The sequence below is a fragment of the Camelus bactrianus genome, chromosome X, assembly GCF_048773025.1.
Source record: "Camelus bactrianus isolate YW-2024 breed Bactrian camel chromosome X, ASM4877302v1, whole genome shotgun sequence".
NCBI classification, from domain to species: domain Eukaryota; kingdom Metazoa; phylum Chordata; class Mammalia; order Artiodactyla; family Camelidae; genus Camelus; species Camelus bactrianus.
Genome location: NC_133575.1, coordinates 35,593,990 through 35,613,972, shown reverse-complemented (window position 1 = coordinate 35,613,972; position 19,983 = coordinate 35,593,990). Strand labels below are relative to the sequence as shown.

The following is a 19,983-nucleotide window of genomic DNA, read 5'->3' as shown; positions in this document are numbered from 1 at the left end:
TGAAAGTCCTGTCTTTCCCCAAGAGAGCATCTTTACTGGCGTGACTCAGGTGTTAACAAGCCTGAAAATCCCATGGCTCCTACTCCTTGGAATATGAGTCTTGATACCAGAAAGGTCCACCTAATTTGGGTAAGGAGGGATGGTGACACATTTTTCCATTAGCCTCTCAAGGGCTTGATCTCTCCATAGTTATTTTGGAAGAGAGGTAACTGACGCATTTTGAGCCAGGGCAGGGGAGGAAGAAACAGATGGTGGCAGGGCTCTTCCTCAGGAGGACAAGGGGTGGTTAGTTCCTCCAGGGGCTTGCCTGGTAAGCTGACCCAAGCACTTCTGAGGACAGTGCCTCAAAGAGAAGATAAGACACCAAATGGAAAGGTGAAGGGCAAGGACCAAGTGCCCTTCAATCACTTTCTCTAGGTCAGCACTGCCTCCTACCAAGAGGCTTCTGGGAAGGTCAGTGGTTCAGGGTGAACCCCTGCATCCAGGGGCCCCCAAAATGGCACCGGCTGTGGTGGAGACTTTCTGCACACTGTCGCTTACTCAGATTCAGCAGGTGATCATTTATCTGTGGCACTTTCCAGTTCTGGGGACAAGACAGTAGGCAGCATGTATGCCATTGGTGGAAGAGGTCTCTAGACAATAAATGATTTGTTAATTAACCAATAAATATAACTGCCTTATAGCACCTTGAGATTGGTACCTTCTTTTCAACCTAAAACTATCATCCTTTCCTCAGGGTTCTGGGTCTAAAGAACTCTGTATGTGCAGCTACCTGCTTTTTGTAGGATCAGATGGCTGCAGTCATGGGGCTTACTTCGTTCTTGACATTCATTGTTCTTGGGTCCATCTGCTCTCTCCGTCCTCCTTGAAGTCCTACCCATTACCCAATGGTGAACAATCTATGGCCTCCCCTTTTTGTTGTCTGTTTCGCCTTAATGTCTCCAGCCCTCATACCTCAGGAAGCCATCAGATTGCCTGAGCACAGGGTGCAGGGGAGTGAGGGCAGTAAAGAGGGGGAGCTGGAAATAGGGGTTGGGATTGGAGACAGAAAGGAGGCTCAGCCGATCAGGAACCAACCAGACAGTGCATCACCATCACCAGCTCTGATCCGAGCTCTGTCCGATGGAGTGCTCCTCACCCGCCACCCCAACCCAGAGCTGCCTATCCAAGCCTGCTCCTCTAGTCAGGCTTTTCCCGGGACAGTAAGCCTCCATGCCCCAAATATACACTTACGGTGGTCAGAGCCCAGTGAAAGACGTTTCAAAGAAGAGAAAAGTCACCAAGAGAAAAGTAAAGAAGCCAAAGGGCTTGTGGTGGCTTTGTAATGTGGCAAAGTGGCCAGGCTGAACTACATTTCCCAGAATTCCCTTCCCTTATGTTTCCGGTTACAGCAAGCCATAGAGAGATTCTACTGAGGGTTTGGAAGGGCAGAAGGGCAACAGTGGCCATTTTGTGGTTGACACACAGTGTGGCCTGTGTGCTCTGGCTCCCCTTGGGGGTGAGGCTGCAGCCAGGCCTGCAACTCAGCCTCTCCCTTGGCTCCTCCTTCAGTTTCTCTGACTCCCGGGCTAGGTTTAGCACCACGCCCAAGGGCCCCGGTTTCTGCAGGTCTCCACACCATCAAGTTCAGGGGCAGTAAGAACTGGCATGGATTTCAGTCCATCCTCATGAGCTCCATCTTGTGCTTGTGGGTTCAACCTTGTCCTTAATCTCCCCCGATTTTGCATCTGTCTTCCCTTCCCAACTGCCTGCCTATGGACTTCAAGCTGTAGCATCATCTGGGAGAACAACAGCCTTACAGAGACGACTCAACCTGCTTGTATAAGTGTATAAGCTCAAATCCTGCTTTTAAAAAAAATCTAGTGAGTCTGCTTCTCTGATTGAATCCTGACTGATCCAGATGGTACAACCTCAACAGAAGGGGAGGGGATAAAAAGAAGCCTGGAAGCCCTTCCCTCAGGCAGACTCAAGGCTGGTTTGAAGGTTTTCCTGACAATCGGAATTCTGTCTTGGCTTCCTGGACCACAGGACCTTTGCACAGCAAAAGCCACTGAGCTTCTACGGAAGTTTCTGCAAGTTTGCGTGCACAAATGAGTTGTCAGAAGCACTTGGCTTCCTGTCTTTTGATTTAAAAAGAAAGAAAGAGAGAGAAGGAAAAAAACAGCAGCCTATAAAATGAAATGGCCCAGTGGAGAATTATGACCAGCTTTGGTATACCTGAATCAAAATGACAGACCATGAAATAATGCGTTTTACTCTGTGTCAGCTGCCCTGCCTGTCCCAACCATCAGCTGAATTGCCTGCCACGATGATTATTTCATCCGCCACAGTGAAAATCTTGGAGCAGCCCACAAATGCTTCTGTGGCAAAGCCTCTAGGGTCCTGGAATGGAGGAGGATAGAGGACAAGGTGGGAAGACAGAAACAGACTCCAATAGAAGGAGGAAGCTAGTCCACACTTCCACCAGCAGGGTCATCCAAGATGCGCACTGCACCATGGAAGAAGGGGCCATGATCACCACCAAGTAAGGCTTCAGCTGCCAAAGCTTTGACATTAGGGGCACGGGTATTCAAGGGGAGGTAGCCCTGACCAGGGCAGATTTTCCAGAGAACAAAAGAGCGTGCTGAGCAAAGCCACGAAAGTGAGAATAAGATGCAGTTGTGGGAAGTAGCAAGTGTCATGACCCCTGATCACAGTATGTGTCGAGAGCAGTGGGTAAATGTTGCAATGGTAGGACTGGGCGGGGGGGGGGGGGGGACTAAACTTTATTCTATAAGGCAGTGGTTCTCACACTTGAGCGGGCATCAGAATCCCCTAGAGGGCTGGCTAACACTCGCATTGCTGGGTCCCAGCCCCAGCGCTTCTGATTCAGCAGGTCTGGGGCAGGCTCTGAGAATTTGCGTTTCTAAAGAAAAGTGATTTAAAGACCATGGATCTTTCCACAAACGGGACCTAGAAGTGGTATGCAGGGGGGAATGGGCAAAGGAGTGAGGTCAGGGAGGCAAAAGTAAGGCAGGACCCCCCCGCCAAAACACAGCTGCTGGAGAAGAAAGCAGGGGGGAGAGGCACATCCAAGACGTGTGACATCCGCCATATTGTGTCCCCACCGATGCTCAGGGTTCCTGGAGAAATGAGGACACACAGGATCCAGGTCCTGTATTTGAGACCAGACCACCTGGCAGGATAGAGACAGAAAGGAGGCTGAGGTTCAATGCAAGAAAGCAGAGCTCAGACAGGCCTGAGGTCAAATCCTGGCTCCACCACCCAGTAAGGTTCCTCAGTGGAAGACAACTCATAGTCAGAAGCCTGTCGGGTGGGCTGATCCGAGAGGGAAGTCAGCCAAGTGATCCTCAGTGGCCTGGCCACCTCCCTACGGGCTGCACTGCTGGAGGCCATGGGCCGGGCACCCTCTTCCCCAGACCCCGAGGTCAACTCCTGACTCTCAGGATTTCCCATCTGAGTGCCCAGTCTTAGCAATCTCTTATGTCTACTTGGCTACTCCAAATAGGGGACAAGATGATAACACTCACCCCCCAACCCTTTTCTCTGACGTTACTTCCAGAGTTCCCCGAATAGGGTTTCCTGGGGTTCCCAAATATTTTTTTTCCAAATTTAAAGGCAATCCTGGGTCAGCCATAGTCACAGTGTGAATGAAGTTCATTTGTTTGACCCTCCAAAGGCAACCTTGTTTCCTACTCAGAGATCCAATTTATTGTGAAATTTGGGGAGGGGTCAGATTATCATTGACCCCATTGAGCCTTGGAATTGACAACAGTACCGTGCGTTTACAAAGCACTCCACAGTCAGTAAAGCACAGTGAGACGTTTACCATGCATTCAGGAAAACTGTAGCAGGTGTCTATGGCATCCAGACACCCAGCTAGAGCCGGTCAATGGAGTGATGTCCCTGGTGTAAGCCAGGCATCTACCATCATGCCTGCATGAAAGATGAGGAAAGAGCCTCAGAAAGGGAAAGGGACTTGCCTAAAGGCACACCCCGGGGCCAGCTAAGCTCAGAGGGATCGCAAGCTGGGGGAGAGGTGACTGAGGTCACAAATGGACACAAGTTGAGGCACATTAGCAGTCACAGTGATGACAGCACAACTTGACACGGGGAATCAAAGATGAGAGAGATCGGTCATTAAGATAAGGAAGTAAAAAACAGCTCCAGAGATTCTAACCTGGAAGACTGGGAGAATAGTAGGGTCACTTACAGAAGTGGGACACGTGGGAAAGGTGCTGTCTTTGGGACAAATAATAGCACATACTCACAGAGCCCTCCCTGTGCACCAGACACTTTTCCCGCAGATTTCACCCTCGCCCCATGCCCTGATGAGATGGGTACCATAAGTAGTAGGGTAACCATACATTCAGATTTGCCTGAGACAGTCCCAGCATATGCCAGCTGTCCTGATTTAATTATTAATATCATCCCTTTCACGCTCAAAAATATCCAGGTTCAGAACGTAAGTCATATAGTCCCCTTAATTACTATCCTTCAGTTACACAGGAGGAACCCGAGGTACAGATTAATTAAAGGGCTTGCCCCAGGTCATGCCGTTGTTAAGTGACAGAGCTGGGATTTGAACCCAAGCAGCTTGCTTCTACATGACAGGCTTGTAACTACATTGCAGTGCCTCTCAAAGGTAGTATTGAATCCAGTTTTTCACCTTTGCAGTTGGAGGTGAAGGATGCCCACCCCTCCAGGCAAACACCCCCTCCCTAGGCCGATGGATTCCAAGATGGAAGAGGGGGAAGCAGGCAGTGGACAGATATGGGGAAGAGCCACCAGGAGGCAGGACAAACGATAAAGCCATATGACTCCACCCGTTCAGGGGGGGAATCTTCATTACTCCCGTCCTGGAACCCTCTCCATCAATTTAAACAGAACTTCTCAAACATTCCATCAGGGCTCAACCCAGAAACTCTGCAGAGTATCAAGAATGCAGAATTTGCACATACTAACCACTATATATAAAATAGATAAACAACAAAGTCCTACTGTAGAGCACAGGGAACTCTATCCAATATCTTGTAATGGCCTATAATGAAAAAGAATATGAAAAGGAATACATATATACATAAATGAATCGCTATGCTGTACACCTAAAATTAACACAACATTGTAATCAACTATACTTGAATTAAAAAAAATCTAAACAAACGGAAGCCATGCCCAAAGAAAAGATGGCAACCAGAGTTAGAGGCTCTATTTTACATGGATACAGGAGTTCTGTCAGAGACAGGCCTTCCAGGGCAAGGAAAGCATTTTACATCCCTCTCCCCACCCAACCAAGTTTATTTAGTTTGGGATCTAATGTTATTTTAACAGCCATTCATCCCTCCTGGGCATGTTACATCCACTCTCAGATGGTCCAAGGCCAACTCCAAATTTTAGACCCACTCTTGGTTGACTTCCTGTCCCTGTTTCTACCCTTTGTGACTAAATTTCCATTCATGACTGAATTGATCAGATGAGGCAAACAGTAGCAGCGAGAAACTTCCTAATGGGGGAAGGGGCCTATCATAAATCTACCATATCTTATGGATTCCAAAGCAAAATTGAAATAATTTGGGGACCATCTATTGTCCAAATTTCCCTCCCTTCTCCAGTACCATTAACACCCGCTGGGATGATCTGCGTCATAAAGTAACATGAACTAAGAGTTATGAGAACATTCTTAGATGTCTAAACTTTTAAAAGCATCCAAATGGTTTCTCCAAAGTTATCGCTGTGGTGGCCGGCACTTGTAGAATGAAAAGTTAACAAACCAAGAAACCTCACTTTGAGTCTATGTTTCAGATAAAAAAAAAAAAAAGATTGGAAAGAATTTTAATAAAAGAGCAGGGGGAAAAATCCATCTACTGAAGTAGAAAAAGAACTGTGAGCTGTTTCTCTTAATAACATAAACCAAACAGGGCTTTTCATGATTTTGAATACGATGCAGCTTGAAGGAAAAATGTTGAGTAATTTGGGGCTTAATTATCTACAACTAATACAGTTATTGACTCGTCATTGTTCTAAGTATGACACGTTGATTAACTATGAGACGCAATTAACCTAAAGCCTGCTTCACAAGCATATTTAACAACTAAATCACGTGAAAAGTGTTGAGGTGTGCAACACTTTTTTTTTCCTGGTATCACTACATGCGTTCACCAAGAGGACAGAGGTTCCATGCACCAAGAGAAAACGGCCATCCTGGACATGTTCACTGTGAGATAGTCAAACACTATGGAATTGTAGCAGGGGAGGGTATGGCTCAGTGGTAGAGCTCATGCTTAGCATGCTCTAGGTCCTGGGTTCAATCCCGGACACTGCCTCTAAAAATAAATAAGTAAATAAACCTAATTACCTCCCCCCCCCAAAAAAAACAAACACTATGAAATTGTACAATGTAAAAGAGAGAAAAAAAAAAAAAGCTTATGTCGCTGCCCCTACAGGCCACCATTGTTACATGTGGAGATGTATGAACACACACATAGTGACAACAGAGGAAAAAAAAAAAAAATCAGAAGTCAGTTTTTCCAGAAAGAAGGGTGCCCTGGCCAGCTCAATTTGGAAGGCCAAGGGAAATCAACAAATGAGTTTTTACTTTTAGTGAATCAGATGCTCTTCTAGAACGCAGGGAGAAGAGAAAGGTCTAGCGCTGACAAACCTGGGAGTTCCCTTTCTGGTTGCACATCTCGCCACTTTTCCCGTGATTTAGTGATGAGGCCCCCCTGCTGCCATCTTCCGCTTCCGATGGGACCCTCCAACTGGGCAGATCTCACCCATGGCGTGGAACCTGAGAAGGCCTAGGGCAATTCTGGCAAGATTATTGAAGATCCACATAACTTTGAAGTTGTGGTCTGCTCTGAGGAGACCTCCTTCCTCCTCTCGTGGACTCTCTCATCTCTAGCTTCTAGGGAGGAAAAACCAGCATAGCTCTTTTACTTTTTAAGTAACTTCAGAGTTACAAAATCATTTGTCCAGACAATGTAACTTTCATGCTTCCCTTCTGGTAAGGACCCTTTAAATGAGGACACTGCTGATAGCTGGTGCTGTTTTTTGAGCAAACACATTGGAGGATGTGGATAAAAGCCAACCGAAGGTCACTGAGGAAGTTACGTCTTGTGTACTCAGATTTTACTAGAGGCTTCAAAAGCGAAAGCAAGTCTAGATTTCCATCTCAGTTGCTGTGGTTTCCTCAAAGAACAAGTGCTTCTCCCCTGACGCCAGTGTATATATATGTGTATTACGTATATGTAATGCATATATTATATTTTATATATTATATAAATATATACCACTAATGTATTAAGCAATATTAATAAATATATTATTAATTTAGTATAATATAATTAATAAAATACAAAAATATAAAATAATTGCATGTAAATAATATATAATTATATATAACATATAATATTATGTTATATTTTATGTACATGTGTATCTATAAACAGATTTATTTCAAAGAATTGGTTTCTGAGATTGTGGGGACTGGCAAGTTCAAAATCCACAGGACAGGCCAGCAGGCTGGAGACCCTTGTGCAGGACCTGACGTTACAGTCCACAAGTGGAATTTCTTCCTCCTCAAGGAAACCTTAGTTTTGCTCCTAAAGCCTTTCAACTTCTTGGATCAGGCCCATCCATGTCATCAAAAATAATCTCCTTCACTTAAAGTCAACTGACTGGCTGGTAACCACCTCTACAAGATATGTTCACAGCAACACCTAGGTTAGTGTTTGATTGAATAGCTGGGCACCATAGCCTGGCCGGGTTGACACAGAAAACTGACCAGCGCAATGACAAACCTGTTAAATTTCATTGACTGTTTTACCAGCTGTTAGGAACTGTGGAGAAGCGTGACAATCACTCTTGGGTACCACCCTGTGCAGAAGCCCCCTGTTAAGTGATAGTGCAACAGAGCAAAAGCCCAGTCACTGGGACCACACCAGGAAGACCTTGCCCGGCTGGCTGGTTCCCTAGGGATGGCATCAGACAGGGAACACAAAGATGAGGAAACCGGCCATGGGAGGGGGAGGGGCAACAGAAGACCAGGGTTTGGTTTTCCTTTTGCCTTTCACTGGAAGGTGGTGAGTTAGCCGGGTCCAACACGAGCGCTCAGCACCCTCTCCCCCTCCCGGGGTCTCTCCCACCCCCCTGCAGGGTCTGTCCAGCCCTTTCTTGCGCTGCCCATCGCAGCGCCTCCTGGACCGTGTGGTCCGGCGCTATGCCGAGGTGGCCGACGCCGGCAGCATCTTTATGGACCACTTCACAGACCGCGACAAGCTGCGTCTGCTCTACACGCTCTCTGTCAACGCGCATCCCATCCTCCTACAGGTACGTAGCGATCTTCGGAAAGCCCGTCCAGGGAGGGGGTTCACGTCGGACTCCGAGGAGGCGGGCCCTGGACTGAGCCGTCTCTCCTTTCACTGTACACCTTGGGGCCACCAGCCCACGTTAGTACCTTTGTGGCATTCAGTAAATACGTGTTGGCTTCCGCAGTGAGAGAAGGCTGTGGTTGCTGTAGAGGAAAGAAGAGTCGGAGCTGGGGAGCCGGGTCGGCAGAGAATGGCCACTTTTGCTGCCAGAGGCAGCCCTGCCCCAAAGGGCTTTGACCTGTGTGCCTCAAAGATCAGTAAGATTTGAGCAAGCTCAGGAGGTGAGGAAATAACCAAAGAATGGCCCACCAGGAGATGTGCTCTGCAGCTATGCTTGGAAAGAAGAAAAAAATGGAAGTAACCTAAAAGTCCATCAATAAGGTAACGGGTCAAATCAGCAAGGATGCACTGAAACTTGAGGATACACTAGTCAGCAAGACAGGCATAGTGGCCCCTGCCTTCACGCACCTTTCCATCAGTCAGTAGAGACAGCCGCTTAATAAGTCGGCCAGCATCCATAGAACACCCGGAGTCTAATCACACTGGTTTCCCCAGGTCCCAATATTCAGGACACTTCAGGACACTATATAATGGGCACAAAGGAAACTGGGAAGCGGGAGGGAGGAGCAGAAAAAGGAGGAGGGAGGAAGAGAAAGGAGAGGAGGAGAAGGAGGAGGAAGATGAATAAGAGGAAGAGAGAGAGGAGAGAAAGGGGAAAGAGGAAAACAGAAGGAAGAGAAGAGGGAGAAGGTGCAAGTAGAAGAAGGGGAAGAAACCATATGATGGCACTTAATAATTATTATTAACTATATTATATTATAATTATTTATAATATAGTAATGATTATACTTTATATTATAATTATTTATATGTATTATAATGATTTATAATGTATTATAGTACTATAATGATTTATAATGTATTATAATTATTTATAATATATTATTATATTTTTTAATTTATGATATATTAATTGTATAACAAGTCATTTACTGAGCACCTGCTATGTGCCAGGCATTGTGTTAAGTGTTTTACATCATGATCTCATTTAATGCTTACAACAACTCGACAACCTCAGAGGAATATTATTATTGTCCCCTTTTCCAGATGAGGTAAGTGGCGCTCAGAGATGTGAAGTGACTTGGCCACAGTCCCTTAACCAGTTATCAGCGATGGAACCTAAACCCAGAGCTGTCTGACTTCAAGGTCCACATGCTCTTTCTGCTAAGACTTGCCCAGTAATGCGGGCATTTTAAATCCTAGAAAAGGAATCGCTGGTTATCCTGCACCCTCAGAGGTCTTCTTCTCCCACTGTCCTAGCCTTGGTGGCCAAGGCAGGTGACCTGGCTACTTCTAGCCCTGGCTCCTGAGAGGCTTGGGTTGGGACCCTCCATCCACCCTAAACTCTGCCCAAAAAGGGCATGGCGTGCATCTGCCACCAGCCCAGGGAGGACTCGTGGCTGCATTTAGACGTCACCAGGGGGCCCGGGGGCCTCCCTGCACGGCACACAGTGGGAGCAGTCCCAGTGGGCGGGGGAAGCAAGAAAGCTTCTTCCCAACATGGCAAGTGGGCTAAAACGGCACAAAGCCAGAGAACAATTATCAGAAAGGGGGATGACTTCGTTTTTTTAAGAAGGAAAATAAGAAAAAAAAAAGTGCCAAGTATTTATAATTTCTGTCATTTCTCCCATAGTTTAAAGAAGTGCCATTCTCGGTACAGCTGCCTCGCTATTTGACTATTTTAGTCAAAAAACAAACAAACAAACAAACAAAAACCACCAGCCAGGACTCCCTCTTCTCTTTTTCGTCTCACAAATCCACACTTTTGGAGCTCTTACAAGGAGACAGGAGACTGGCTGGGGCTGTGTGCTTCCCTAGACCCGTGTTAGGCTGTTGGAACATTCCAGTCCGTGGGGGAGCACCTGTGAGTATGTAGTTAGCCCGGCCAGGCAGATCCATCCCGGGCTAGTGCAGTGGTCCCCGAAACTTCAGTCCCCCAAGGGCCACCATCATGATTTTTGCCTTCTCCCAGAACCTAATGCCTGCACTCTTATTTTTGAAAATCTTTTTCTTTAAATCAGCACCGAGTGGGGAGGGTATAGCTCAGTGGTAGAGCACGTGCTTAGCATGCACAAGGTCCTGGGTTCTGTCCCCAGTACCTCCATTAAAAAGTAAATAAGTAAATAAACCTCATTACCTCTCCCGCCCTACAAAAAAGAGAAAATCATATAGTTATATAAATCAATCAATCAATCAGCCTGAAGTTGACCTTCTTTTTTTTTTTGCCCCCATAACCTCTTCCTAAGCAGTGATATTTGCAAAATCTGAAATGCCGGTCTTATCTTTTTCAACCTATGCAACTCTTAAAATAAACACATTCCCCGAATCCTGAATACTTTCCAAAGTCACGGCAAATGCAACATCGGCATTCTCTTACCTGGCTTGGGGCAACTCTGTTGAAATGTGACCCGCTATATGGAAAGAAGAGCTTCCTTTTCCGAATCCCTCCATCAGCAATGGGATGAACAAGTTGTGGTTGGCTGGCGGGGCAGGAGAGGACGCGGGGAGCAGAGTGCTGCTGCATTCCAAGAGGTTTGAACAAGGCTAAAGGATGCTTTGCTGATGTGTCTTGAGACGGAGGGTACCTGTGTAAGGCTGATCTTTCTGTCCGCTCGTGGTGAGAGGCAGAGAGAGAGAGGGTGGGGAGGGGGCTGTCTTCAGTTTTTTTCTCTCTGATCTTCTACTGCCTCCTCCTCTCGGCTTGGCAGATCTTCCCAGGCGCTGAGGGATGGCCGCTGCCCAAGTACGTGGGCTCCTGTGGCCGGTTACTGGTCAGCACCAGCACCAGTCCGCTGCAGGAATTCTATGGTGCGCCCCCAGACCAGGCGGCCGACCTGGCTTACCAGCTCCTGGGTGTCCTGGAGTCTCTGAGGAGCAACGATTTGAACTACTTCTTCTACTTCACCCGCGTTGATGCGGCCATGTTTGGTATCTTCAACAACGGACATCTGTTCATCCGGGATGCCAGTGCACTGGGCGTCATCGACAGGCAGGAAGGTACCCAGCATGGATTCTGGATAAGCAGCTGCCAGAAGGGAACAGGAGCCGGGGAGGGGTGACAAGGGGGTGGCCCCACTGGGCCTCGCCAGTCTCCACGTGTCACAGTGAGAGCAGCTCAAGTTTAAGGAGGAGGGGGGTCCCTCTCCCTCTTTTGAGTCTCTGCTCCAGCTCCAAAGGGGAACCGGACTTGATCTTGTCCATAGGGTAGGGGGAGATGTGCATCATGGTGGCCCCAACTGCACCCTCCAAGGGCACTGCTGTTGTCCAGTTGGGTCTGGGTGGCGTGGGGTCCTGCCCTGCCCTCCTCACACATGTACATCCCCAGATCCGTCTCCCCCTTCCCAGCCTTTCTCATCAGATGCTTTTAGACTTTATCTGAACTATCTGGCTGTTTCCCTGGTATATTTCACAACCCATTTTGACATCTTTGCTTTTTATAAAGGTTTCAAATTGAAAAGCATGGCACCGAATGAAGTGTATGAATGAATCGTGTTGCTCGTGATGTGCACAGATGCATCCAGGGTCCTAGAACCCTTCAAACATCCCAGTCTCTAATGGTGACCAGATTTTTCTTAGCCTGAGAATGGGACAGAGGATTTTCACCTCCAATTTCTGATTTTGCTTACATGAGAAGGCCTCCAAAGACAGACCAATTAAACCACACTTACTCATGATCTGATTTGCCTTTACTAAGAAGGCTCAAATTAGAAGGAATGAGGTTGATTCCAGAATATCTGGGATATGTGAACCATTGAATATCAGTTGAATGCATATTCTGGATTCCCTGTTCTTTCTCTGGACTTTGTATTTAACAAGGGCAAATGCAACTGGTCCTAGGAATTTCCTGAGTTCCCTAATTCAGTAATAATCACACTATGCGTGTGAGCCCTACAATTAGAAGCCCAATTTCTGGGAGGGATAAGTGTGTTTTCCGTGCCGGGCCTCATCTTATTGTAGCATCGAGAGCTCCCCAAAGGCTCTCAACAGGGGGCCATTGTGTTCCTGAGCCCTGCATCTCCTGCTGACAGGAGATGCTAAGAGACTAAACCACTTTGCCCAGTAATTCTCATTAGCAGCACCCCACCCCCCTCCCAAGGAGAACAGGTGGTAGGGTGTGTAAGAGCATCCATCTCTCTTCTAGGCAGCCAAGCAGCCACCAGGGCAGAAGAGAATAAAGACATCTTCAGCTGCCTGGTCTCCGGCTGCCAGGTGGAGCTGCCCTCCTGCGACACCGTCCCTGAGAAGCAGAGCCTGGTGCTGGTGTGCGAGCAGGTGCTGCCTCGGCTTCTCCAGGCCAAGTTCCCGTCCCCGGTGCAGGAGGAGATCGACGCTGCGCTCGCTCGGTGTGGGGAGGGCGCCCGCCCTGACTCGGAGGTCCTCGGGGCTGCCAGGCAGCTGAAGGACATCCTGAGGCCCCTGAGAACCTGTGACCCCAGGTTCGCCTACCGCTACCCAGACTGCAAGTATGATGACAAGTTCTGAGGGGCTGGAGCCCTGCTGGCTTCTGGGGACCACGTCCTTGGCCTTCCATCACCCGGTCGACTGGCTGGACTGCAAGGATGAAAGCCGCAGCAGCCGCTTAGACATTGGCAGACATGCACATCCGTTTCCCAGGGGCGGAAGAAAAGGCCAATGACTGGGGAGGGCGCCTGCATGACATGGGGTGGCGTGATCACCCCCACAGGCCAGGACATCATGGAAGAACCCAGGGGTGGGCATCAGAAGGCCCCGGGGGTGCATCCTCACTCGGCCTCTTTGAGCCCCAGCTTTCTCTCTTCTCCACCAGACTCTGGAGTTAGTGAAAGAAGACAGAGGTATGAAGGGCCAGGGACATGTGCTCCCTCCCCCCAGCCCATGTGGTTGCAAAGAATGTTCCAGAAGCATGCACATGCAGGGCAAAGGAGACAGAGCCATAAAGGTCAAAAGGCTGGCATGGAGGGAGGACAATGGGAAGGTGAGGCCCCAGGCCAGCAGCACCTCAGACCCGGACAAGAGGAGCCCCCTCCCTGTTCCCTGTGCCCCCGGGCTCAGCCCTCCTGTCACGCTCCCCACACTGCCACGGGGTGAGGAGACTGCAGGCCAAGGGGACGTGTGGACAGGACCACACCCTGGGTGCCCGGGACCCTAGAGAGGCACTTCGTGATGTGAGAAGGAGCCAGGGGTGAGAAGAAGAGAAGAGGGGTGGGCTGGGTGGGCTGGGGGTCCCATGTGTCTGTCCAGGTCCTCTGAGAACCAGCTGTCAAGCCGGGACTGATGGCATTAAGGAAGATGCCTGTTTGGAAGGGAAGGAGGAGGGAGCCGGAGCCAGCTGGGCCAGCCATCAAGCCACGCTGCAGGCAATCGAAGGAAGGCTCGGCAAGGCTGTCAGGGGGTCCTCGGGGCAAAGCCAGCCATCAGAGTGGCCACCCAGGAAGGGATGGCCCTTCTATCCCTGCTGCAGGGAACTGCATGGCCTCAGCCCAACCGCAAGGACAGATTTCAAACCTCAGCGCAGGACACTCAGCCAGTTCTGCTCCCCAGAGTCTGAGGTCTGTGAGTAGGACATTGTGATCATAGCCACAGCCGGGGACCAGGGCCAGCTCTCTCCACACCACAGCCTCCAGTGTAGGACACTACAAGTCTGAGAATATTCGTTCAAACTTGGCCTTACAGGTCGTTCTAAAAATGTGTTTTCCAGGTCAGCCAACAAAACATCTTTTATGCAATACGTGGTGTGTGTGTCCTCCACGTATACCCTTGCCCGGGCCCCTCAAACACTAGTGGGGGTTCCTGGGACCTTTGCCCGGCCTCTCTGTCCGTCCTCTACCTGCTGGGACCTCTCAGTTGGCCTCCTTTTTTCTACCTCTGAATCATCAATTTTAAGGTCCGGATGCCTGGCTTCATAGGCCTCACACTGCAGACGGGGAAACTGAGGCCCATGGAGAAAGAGTGACTTGCTGAGATAGTTTCAGAACTCCTGCTGCCAGTCCAGGCTCCTCTTGCCTCCACCTTCAGCCTTTGTCCTGTCCAATCCTGGTCCCTTCGGTCACATTTAAAAACGAGCAAAGAAAAGTCTAATTTTGTGGTGCGCTACGTTGCCTTTGGGGCTTCCCTTCAGATTGCTCCAGGCCAACTACTTCCAGGGCAACCGTGAAAGTGAGGATGACAGGCCAAGATTCCGGAAGGGCAGGCTTGGGCTGTCTCAGTGTCTCTGAGACAGTTGCCTACTGGTGTGGTCTGGAGACAAGGACTGATCACCCAGTGAAACTTGCTTTTAGTCCAGTGAAACTGATCTTAGACTTCTGGCCTTCAGAACTCTGGGAAAATAAATTCCTCTTGTTTGAAGCCTCTCAGTTTGGAGTAATTTGTTGTAGCAGCCACAGGAAACAAACGCGTACCCCGAACTCCATCTTAGTGTCTGCTTCCAGAGAACCCCACTTGCAATGCTCCCCCACTTCAGTCTAATGTGATGGATTCCAGTGCCAGACCTGCCAGCAGGGAGTGTGTTATGCAGCTAAACCCGGGGTGAGGCTTGGATGGTTCTATTCCTCCACTTATTAAGTCTCGGGCATCATTTAAGATCCTGAGTCCTGCCTTAACCCAAAACGTTTCCTGACAGCCCGGCCCCCAGCGAGCCCTTTCTGAATCCCACGTCTGTACTCCTGAGCCCCAGGTCTATGCCCATTTGAGGCTAATCCCAAGGGTATTCCAGAGAGCTCTGGGCAGTGCCTTCCTATCCAGCTCTTTCTGTTCCCCGCAGCAACCAGCACAGGGCTGGGCACAGAGCAGGTGCTTGGAAAACGTTCTTGCTGAGAGTAATGACTGTGTTCTTCAGTCCTTTTTGTTTGGTGTTTTTCATGCACCACATGCTCTAGACTGAACACTTGTGTCCCCCCCAAATGCATAAGTTGAAATCCTCATCCCCAATGTGATGGTATTTGGAGGTGGGGACTTTGGGAGGTAACTAGGTCATGACGATGGAGCCCTCGTGAATAGAGTTAGTGCCCTTATAAAAGAAATTCCAGAGAACTCCCTCACTCCTGCCACCATGTGAGGACACAGCAAGAAGGCCCTGGCTAGGGACCAAGAAATTTGCTCTCAGCAAACACTAGATCTGCCAGTGCTGTGATCTCGGACTTCCCAGCCACCAGAACTATGAGAAATAAATGTTTGTTGCTTCTAAGCTACCCCGTCAACGGTATTCTTACAGCAGCCCGAATGGACAAAGACACCATGCTGGCCATATACAGGACACAGCCACGTCCTGGAGACCAGCTCTTTCCCCTCAGTAGCCAGGAGACAAGTAAATTGACACCCAAGAGACTTCAGCCAGAACACAATCCTTGTAGGATATTCTCAGTCCCCTGGACTCTGATTGGAAGGGTTATTTTTCTGAGTTTTGCCAGCCACTGTCTTTTCGCCTACAGGACTGGCTACATGATTTGCAGGGCCCAGTGCAAAATGAAACAGTGGGGGCCTCCTGGCATCAAGACTTGCCAGATGGGGCCCAGCAGAGCATTAAACTAAGGGCAGGCGACTGTCTAGGTTACATGCCCAAGAAGCCAGCCCTCGGTGCCCAAGAATCCTGATTCACCTCTGTGGAGACGGTTCTTGGGGTTTACCGGGAACTCACTTGACTTTCATAACCAAGGGGAGTAGCCGTGGGGCCAGAGATGATACATAAAATATTTAATAACTGCCATCTGACATAGGAGAACACACTCCAATGCCTGCAGTGAGCCCTGAGGTCGAGTCCTGCTTTTCAAATGGGGAACCTGGTGCAAGCAATTTGCTGAAATCAACAATTTTTAGGTCTCCTGCTTTCCCAGCCCTCCCCGTAGCATCTGATTTCTGCCTACCAGTGACTGCAGGAGCCTGAACGCTTCTTCTATAGAGTTAAAATAAATCCTTTGTTGGATTTGTGTTCATTTTGGAAAGATCTAGAAGCCTGGAATCAGACAGGCCTGGTTTCAAATCATGACTCGGCTGGTTACTGTGTAACCTTGGGCAAGTTGCTTAACCTCTCTGAGTCTCCCTTTCCTCCATCCATAAAGTGATGAGAAAAAGATTTACCCTGGCAGGGTTATTGGCCTGTTTAAATAATACATTGTCTTTTAAGAGCTTGGCACATCTGGGCATTCTATATTTGAAAATGAATGTAAGGAAAGAGCAGAGGGTTTCCTGGCAGGAAGGTCTCCTGACACAGCCAAGGAGATTGCTGCAGCCTCTCGGGAGGGACCCTGATCCCCGCCCCTAGGCTCTGCTCCAGCCCAGAGGAACCACCAGACTGCCAGACGGTCTGACTGGGGCCATTTTTCTTCCCGCTCGCCATCCAGACTCTGGGTTGATTGTGAATGACAGCTGGGCAGCCAGTACACTTGCCTCTCCAGCCTGGCCCTCCACCAGGCTTTGAAGGGGATCCTTCTCAAGCAGGTAATGTTGGGAGCCCTGGGAAGTCCACCCGTGCTCAGCATCCAACAGATCCAAGTATCCAGCTTGGCCAGTGGAAAGCTCCTGGCTCACTGCCTGTGCATGCGATGCGGCTTTTCTGCCCACGTCAGGCCTGTTGCCTGCATATAATGACACAGCTGAGCCCACGTGCACACACATCTCCTCTGCTCTGCCCACAGCTCTTTGTGTCATTATTGAAAAATGATTGCGGCCACAGGTGTGGAAGAGTCAACACCCAGGCGAGGGGCCCCGAATTTGCAGATATAATGACCCTTCAAGAAGGCAACTTGGAGGAATAGGCTGGCAAAGAAGGACTAAGTGGCCCGCCCACTGGCACGTTTCAGGTCCTGTGCCAAGTCATCTTACCAAAGTCAGTGCTTCACGGTTATTGATAGCAGCGTTGTCGGTCATTGCCGATGCTGGAAACAACCTAAATGCCCGTACACCGGAGAGTGGTCGAATAAGCTGCAGTACATCCACACTGTGGAGCGCTGTGCAGCTCTACAAATGAATAAGGAAGATCTCTAGGAACTGGTACGGAATGATTTGCAAGATATACTGTGAAGTGAGGGCAAAAAAGCAAAGCACACAAGGGTATTTATAGGATGCTACCTTTCATGGAAGAAAGGAGATATAAGAGAATATTTATGGATCTGCTCACCTATGATGCAAAATATAGACATATAGACATAAAGTCATACAGACATAAAGAATAAACCAGAAGCTAATGAGATTGGTTACCTACAGGGGATGGGTGTCAGTGGGGTGGAAAAAGGGAGGAATGGGAGTGGAGTAGTAGGGATGAGGAGGGGGTAAAACTTTTCTGAGTATATTTTTTGGTATAACTCTGGCTCTTAGAACCGTGGGAATTTCCCCCATAACGCACAAGTAAATAATTAAGATCAACCAGGATGTAGCTTGAACTCAAATGAAATACAAACAATAACAAATGGACCCAACTGTGTTACAAATGAACAAAATAAGTACATCAAGGAACGGACCTCAGTGACTTGGAAAGGAAGCATTCTGACTACATAGTATAAGACTAAAAACAACAAGAATTGTACCCACACTTTGAAACGGTTAATTTTATATTGTGTGGGTTTCACCTCAATTTCAAAAGAGAGAGGAAAAAAGAACCACATACAAAGATTGTGCTCTAGTTAATATTTCTCCCAGGAGGATCTGGGTTAGCAATTCTGAAACTACTTTAGATTTTGAGCAAGTAAGTAAATGTATTGTGGATAATGACAGATAGGCTTCTCATCATTGGAGAAAGGAGTTACAAGGAAGGAAAGAGGGAATTTTGTGTCACCTCTAATTTTTTTTCCTTTTTCAGTTTTATTAGGTAGAATTATTACAGTTCAACTGCAGATATACATTATATTGCAGGTAAACACATATATACAATGGTTTTTTTAGTTTACATATAGGTACTGATCATTGTTTCTAAGAACAAATTAGAGCTTTTGCTTTTTAAACTTACATAGTTATCAAAGGAATAAAGCCAATCACAAAATAAGAATCAACAGAATGCGGTAATCCAATCATAAAGGACAGTCAAATGTGCTTACACATATTCAAGAAATCAATCATCTAAGTTATAAATAAGTAGTTCATTTGTGTCCTTTTTTTTTTTTAGATTCCACATATAAGTGATATCATATGGCATTTTTCTTTCTCTTTCTGGCTTACTTCACTTAGAATGACATTCTCCAGGGACATCCATGTTGCTGCAAATGGCATTATTTTATTCTTTTTGATGGCCAAATAGTATTCCATTATGTATATACACCACATCTTTATCCAGTCATCTATTGATGGACATTTGGGTTGTTTCCATGTCTTGGCTGTTGTAAATAGTGCTGCTATGAACATTGAGGTGCATGTATCTTTTTGAATTAGAGTTCCCTCTGGATATATGCCCAGGAGTGGGATTGCTGGATCATATGGTAAGTCTATTTTCAATTTTTTAAGGAATCTCCATACTGTTTTCCATAATGGCTGCACCAAGCTACATTCCCACCAACAGTTTAGAAAGGTTCCCTTTTCTCCACACCCTCTCCAGCATCTATCATTTGCAGATTTTTTAACGATGGCCATTCTGGCTGATGTGAGGTGATATCTCATTCTAGTTTTGATCCGCATTTCTTTGACAATTAGCAGTGCTGAGCATTTTTTCATGTGCCTATTGGCCGTTTGTATGTCTTCATTGGAGAATTGCTTGTTTAGGTCTTCTGCCCATTTTTGGACTGGGTTGCTTGTTTTTTTGATATTAAGGTATATGAGCTGTTTGTATATTTTGGAAATTAGTCCCTTGTCGGTCACATCATTCGCAAATATTTTCTCCCATTCTGTAGGTTGTCTTTTCATTTTGTTTATGGTACCCTTAGCTGTGCAAAGGCTTTCAAGTTTAATTAGATCCCATTTGTTTATTTTTGCTTTATTTCCATTACTCCAGGTGCTGGTTCAAAAAATAGTGTCGCCTCCAATTTTGAATCCTGTGGTGTTAGACTGGAATTGGAGCTATCATCATCAACTCAGGATTTTTGATACACAGATATGGATAGATATAGGAATAGATAAAGATGTGAGTGTATGGAAATATATTTCCTAGCTCTGTCTCTGAGAGGGTCTATAAGCAATGATGCCCCAGTACCCAGTGCCCAGGTCTTGGTTTCTTCAGTAAAAGAAGCCAGAGCTTTTTGGAGAAATGGCTGATTCCACAACTAAGACAGGGAAAAGCACAAGACGAGCCTGGAATTATCTTGTGTAGCCAGAAAGGAAGGAAGTGCTCAAAAAACTAGGGGCATGTCAGAAGGACACGATAGCCAACTTGAAGGGGCTCCCAATAGCCAAATAGCTATAAAATAAACAATGATAGTAATGGATTATAACCTATAGAATAAAATCAGTTCTTATGAGACCACACTGATATAAATAAACAACAAAATAAGTCAATAAATGGGGGAGGCAAGAGCTGGTCCTTACAGTAGAATTCCAGTTAATCAATGTGGAAGAAACGATGGGAGTGAAAAGTCACCACTTGGCAAACAACACAGTAATCATTTTTATAGGCAAAGAATCATCAGTGGGGGCTAAAGCTAGTAGATCAAAGTATGAG

The 19,983-nt window shown here is 47.4% G+C and overlaps 1 protein-coding gene across 1 annotated transcript in view; it reads left to right on the top strand.

The window, feature by feature from the left end:
- Positions 1 to 14,753, top strand: part of DIPK2B (divergent protein kinase domain 2B) — a 36,816-nt gene extending 22,063 nt beyond the window's left edge. Inside the window, exons 3-5 of the mRNA XM_010968057.3 lie at positions 8,155 to 8,328; positions 11,138 to 11,426; positions 12,571 to 14,753. Of these exons, the coding sequence (XP_010966359.2) occupies positions 8,155 to 8,328; positions 11,138 to 11,426; positions 12,571 to 12,911 (804 nt within the window). The 3' untranslated portion in view covers positions 12,912 to 14,753. The remainder of the gene's footprint in view (positions 1 to 8,154; positions 8,329 to 11,137; positions 11,427 to 12,570) is intronic.
- The last annotated feature ends 5,230 nt before the right edge of the window (positions 14,754 to 19,983 follow it).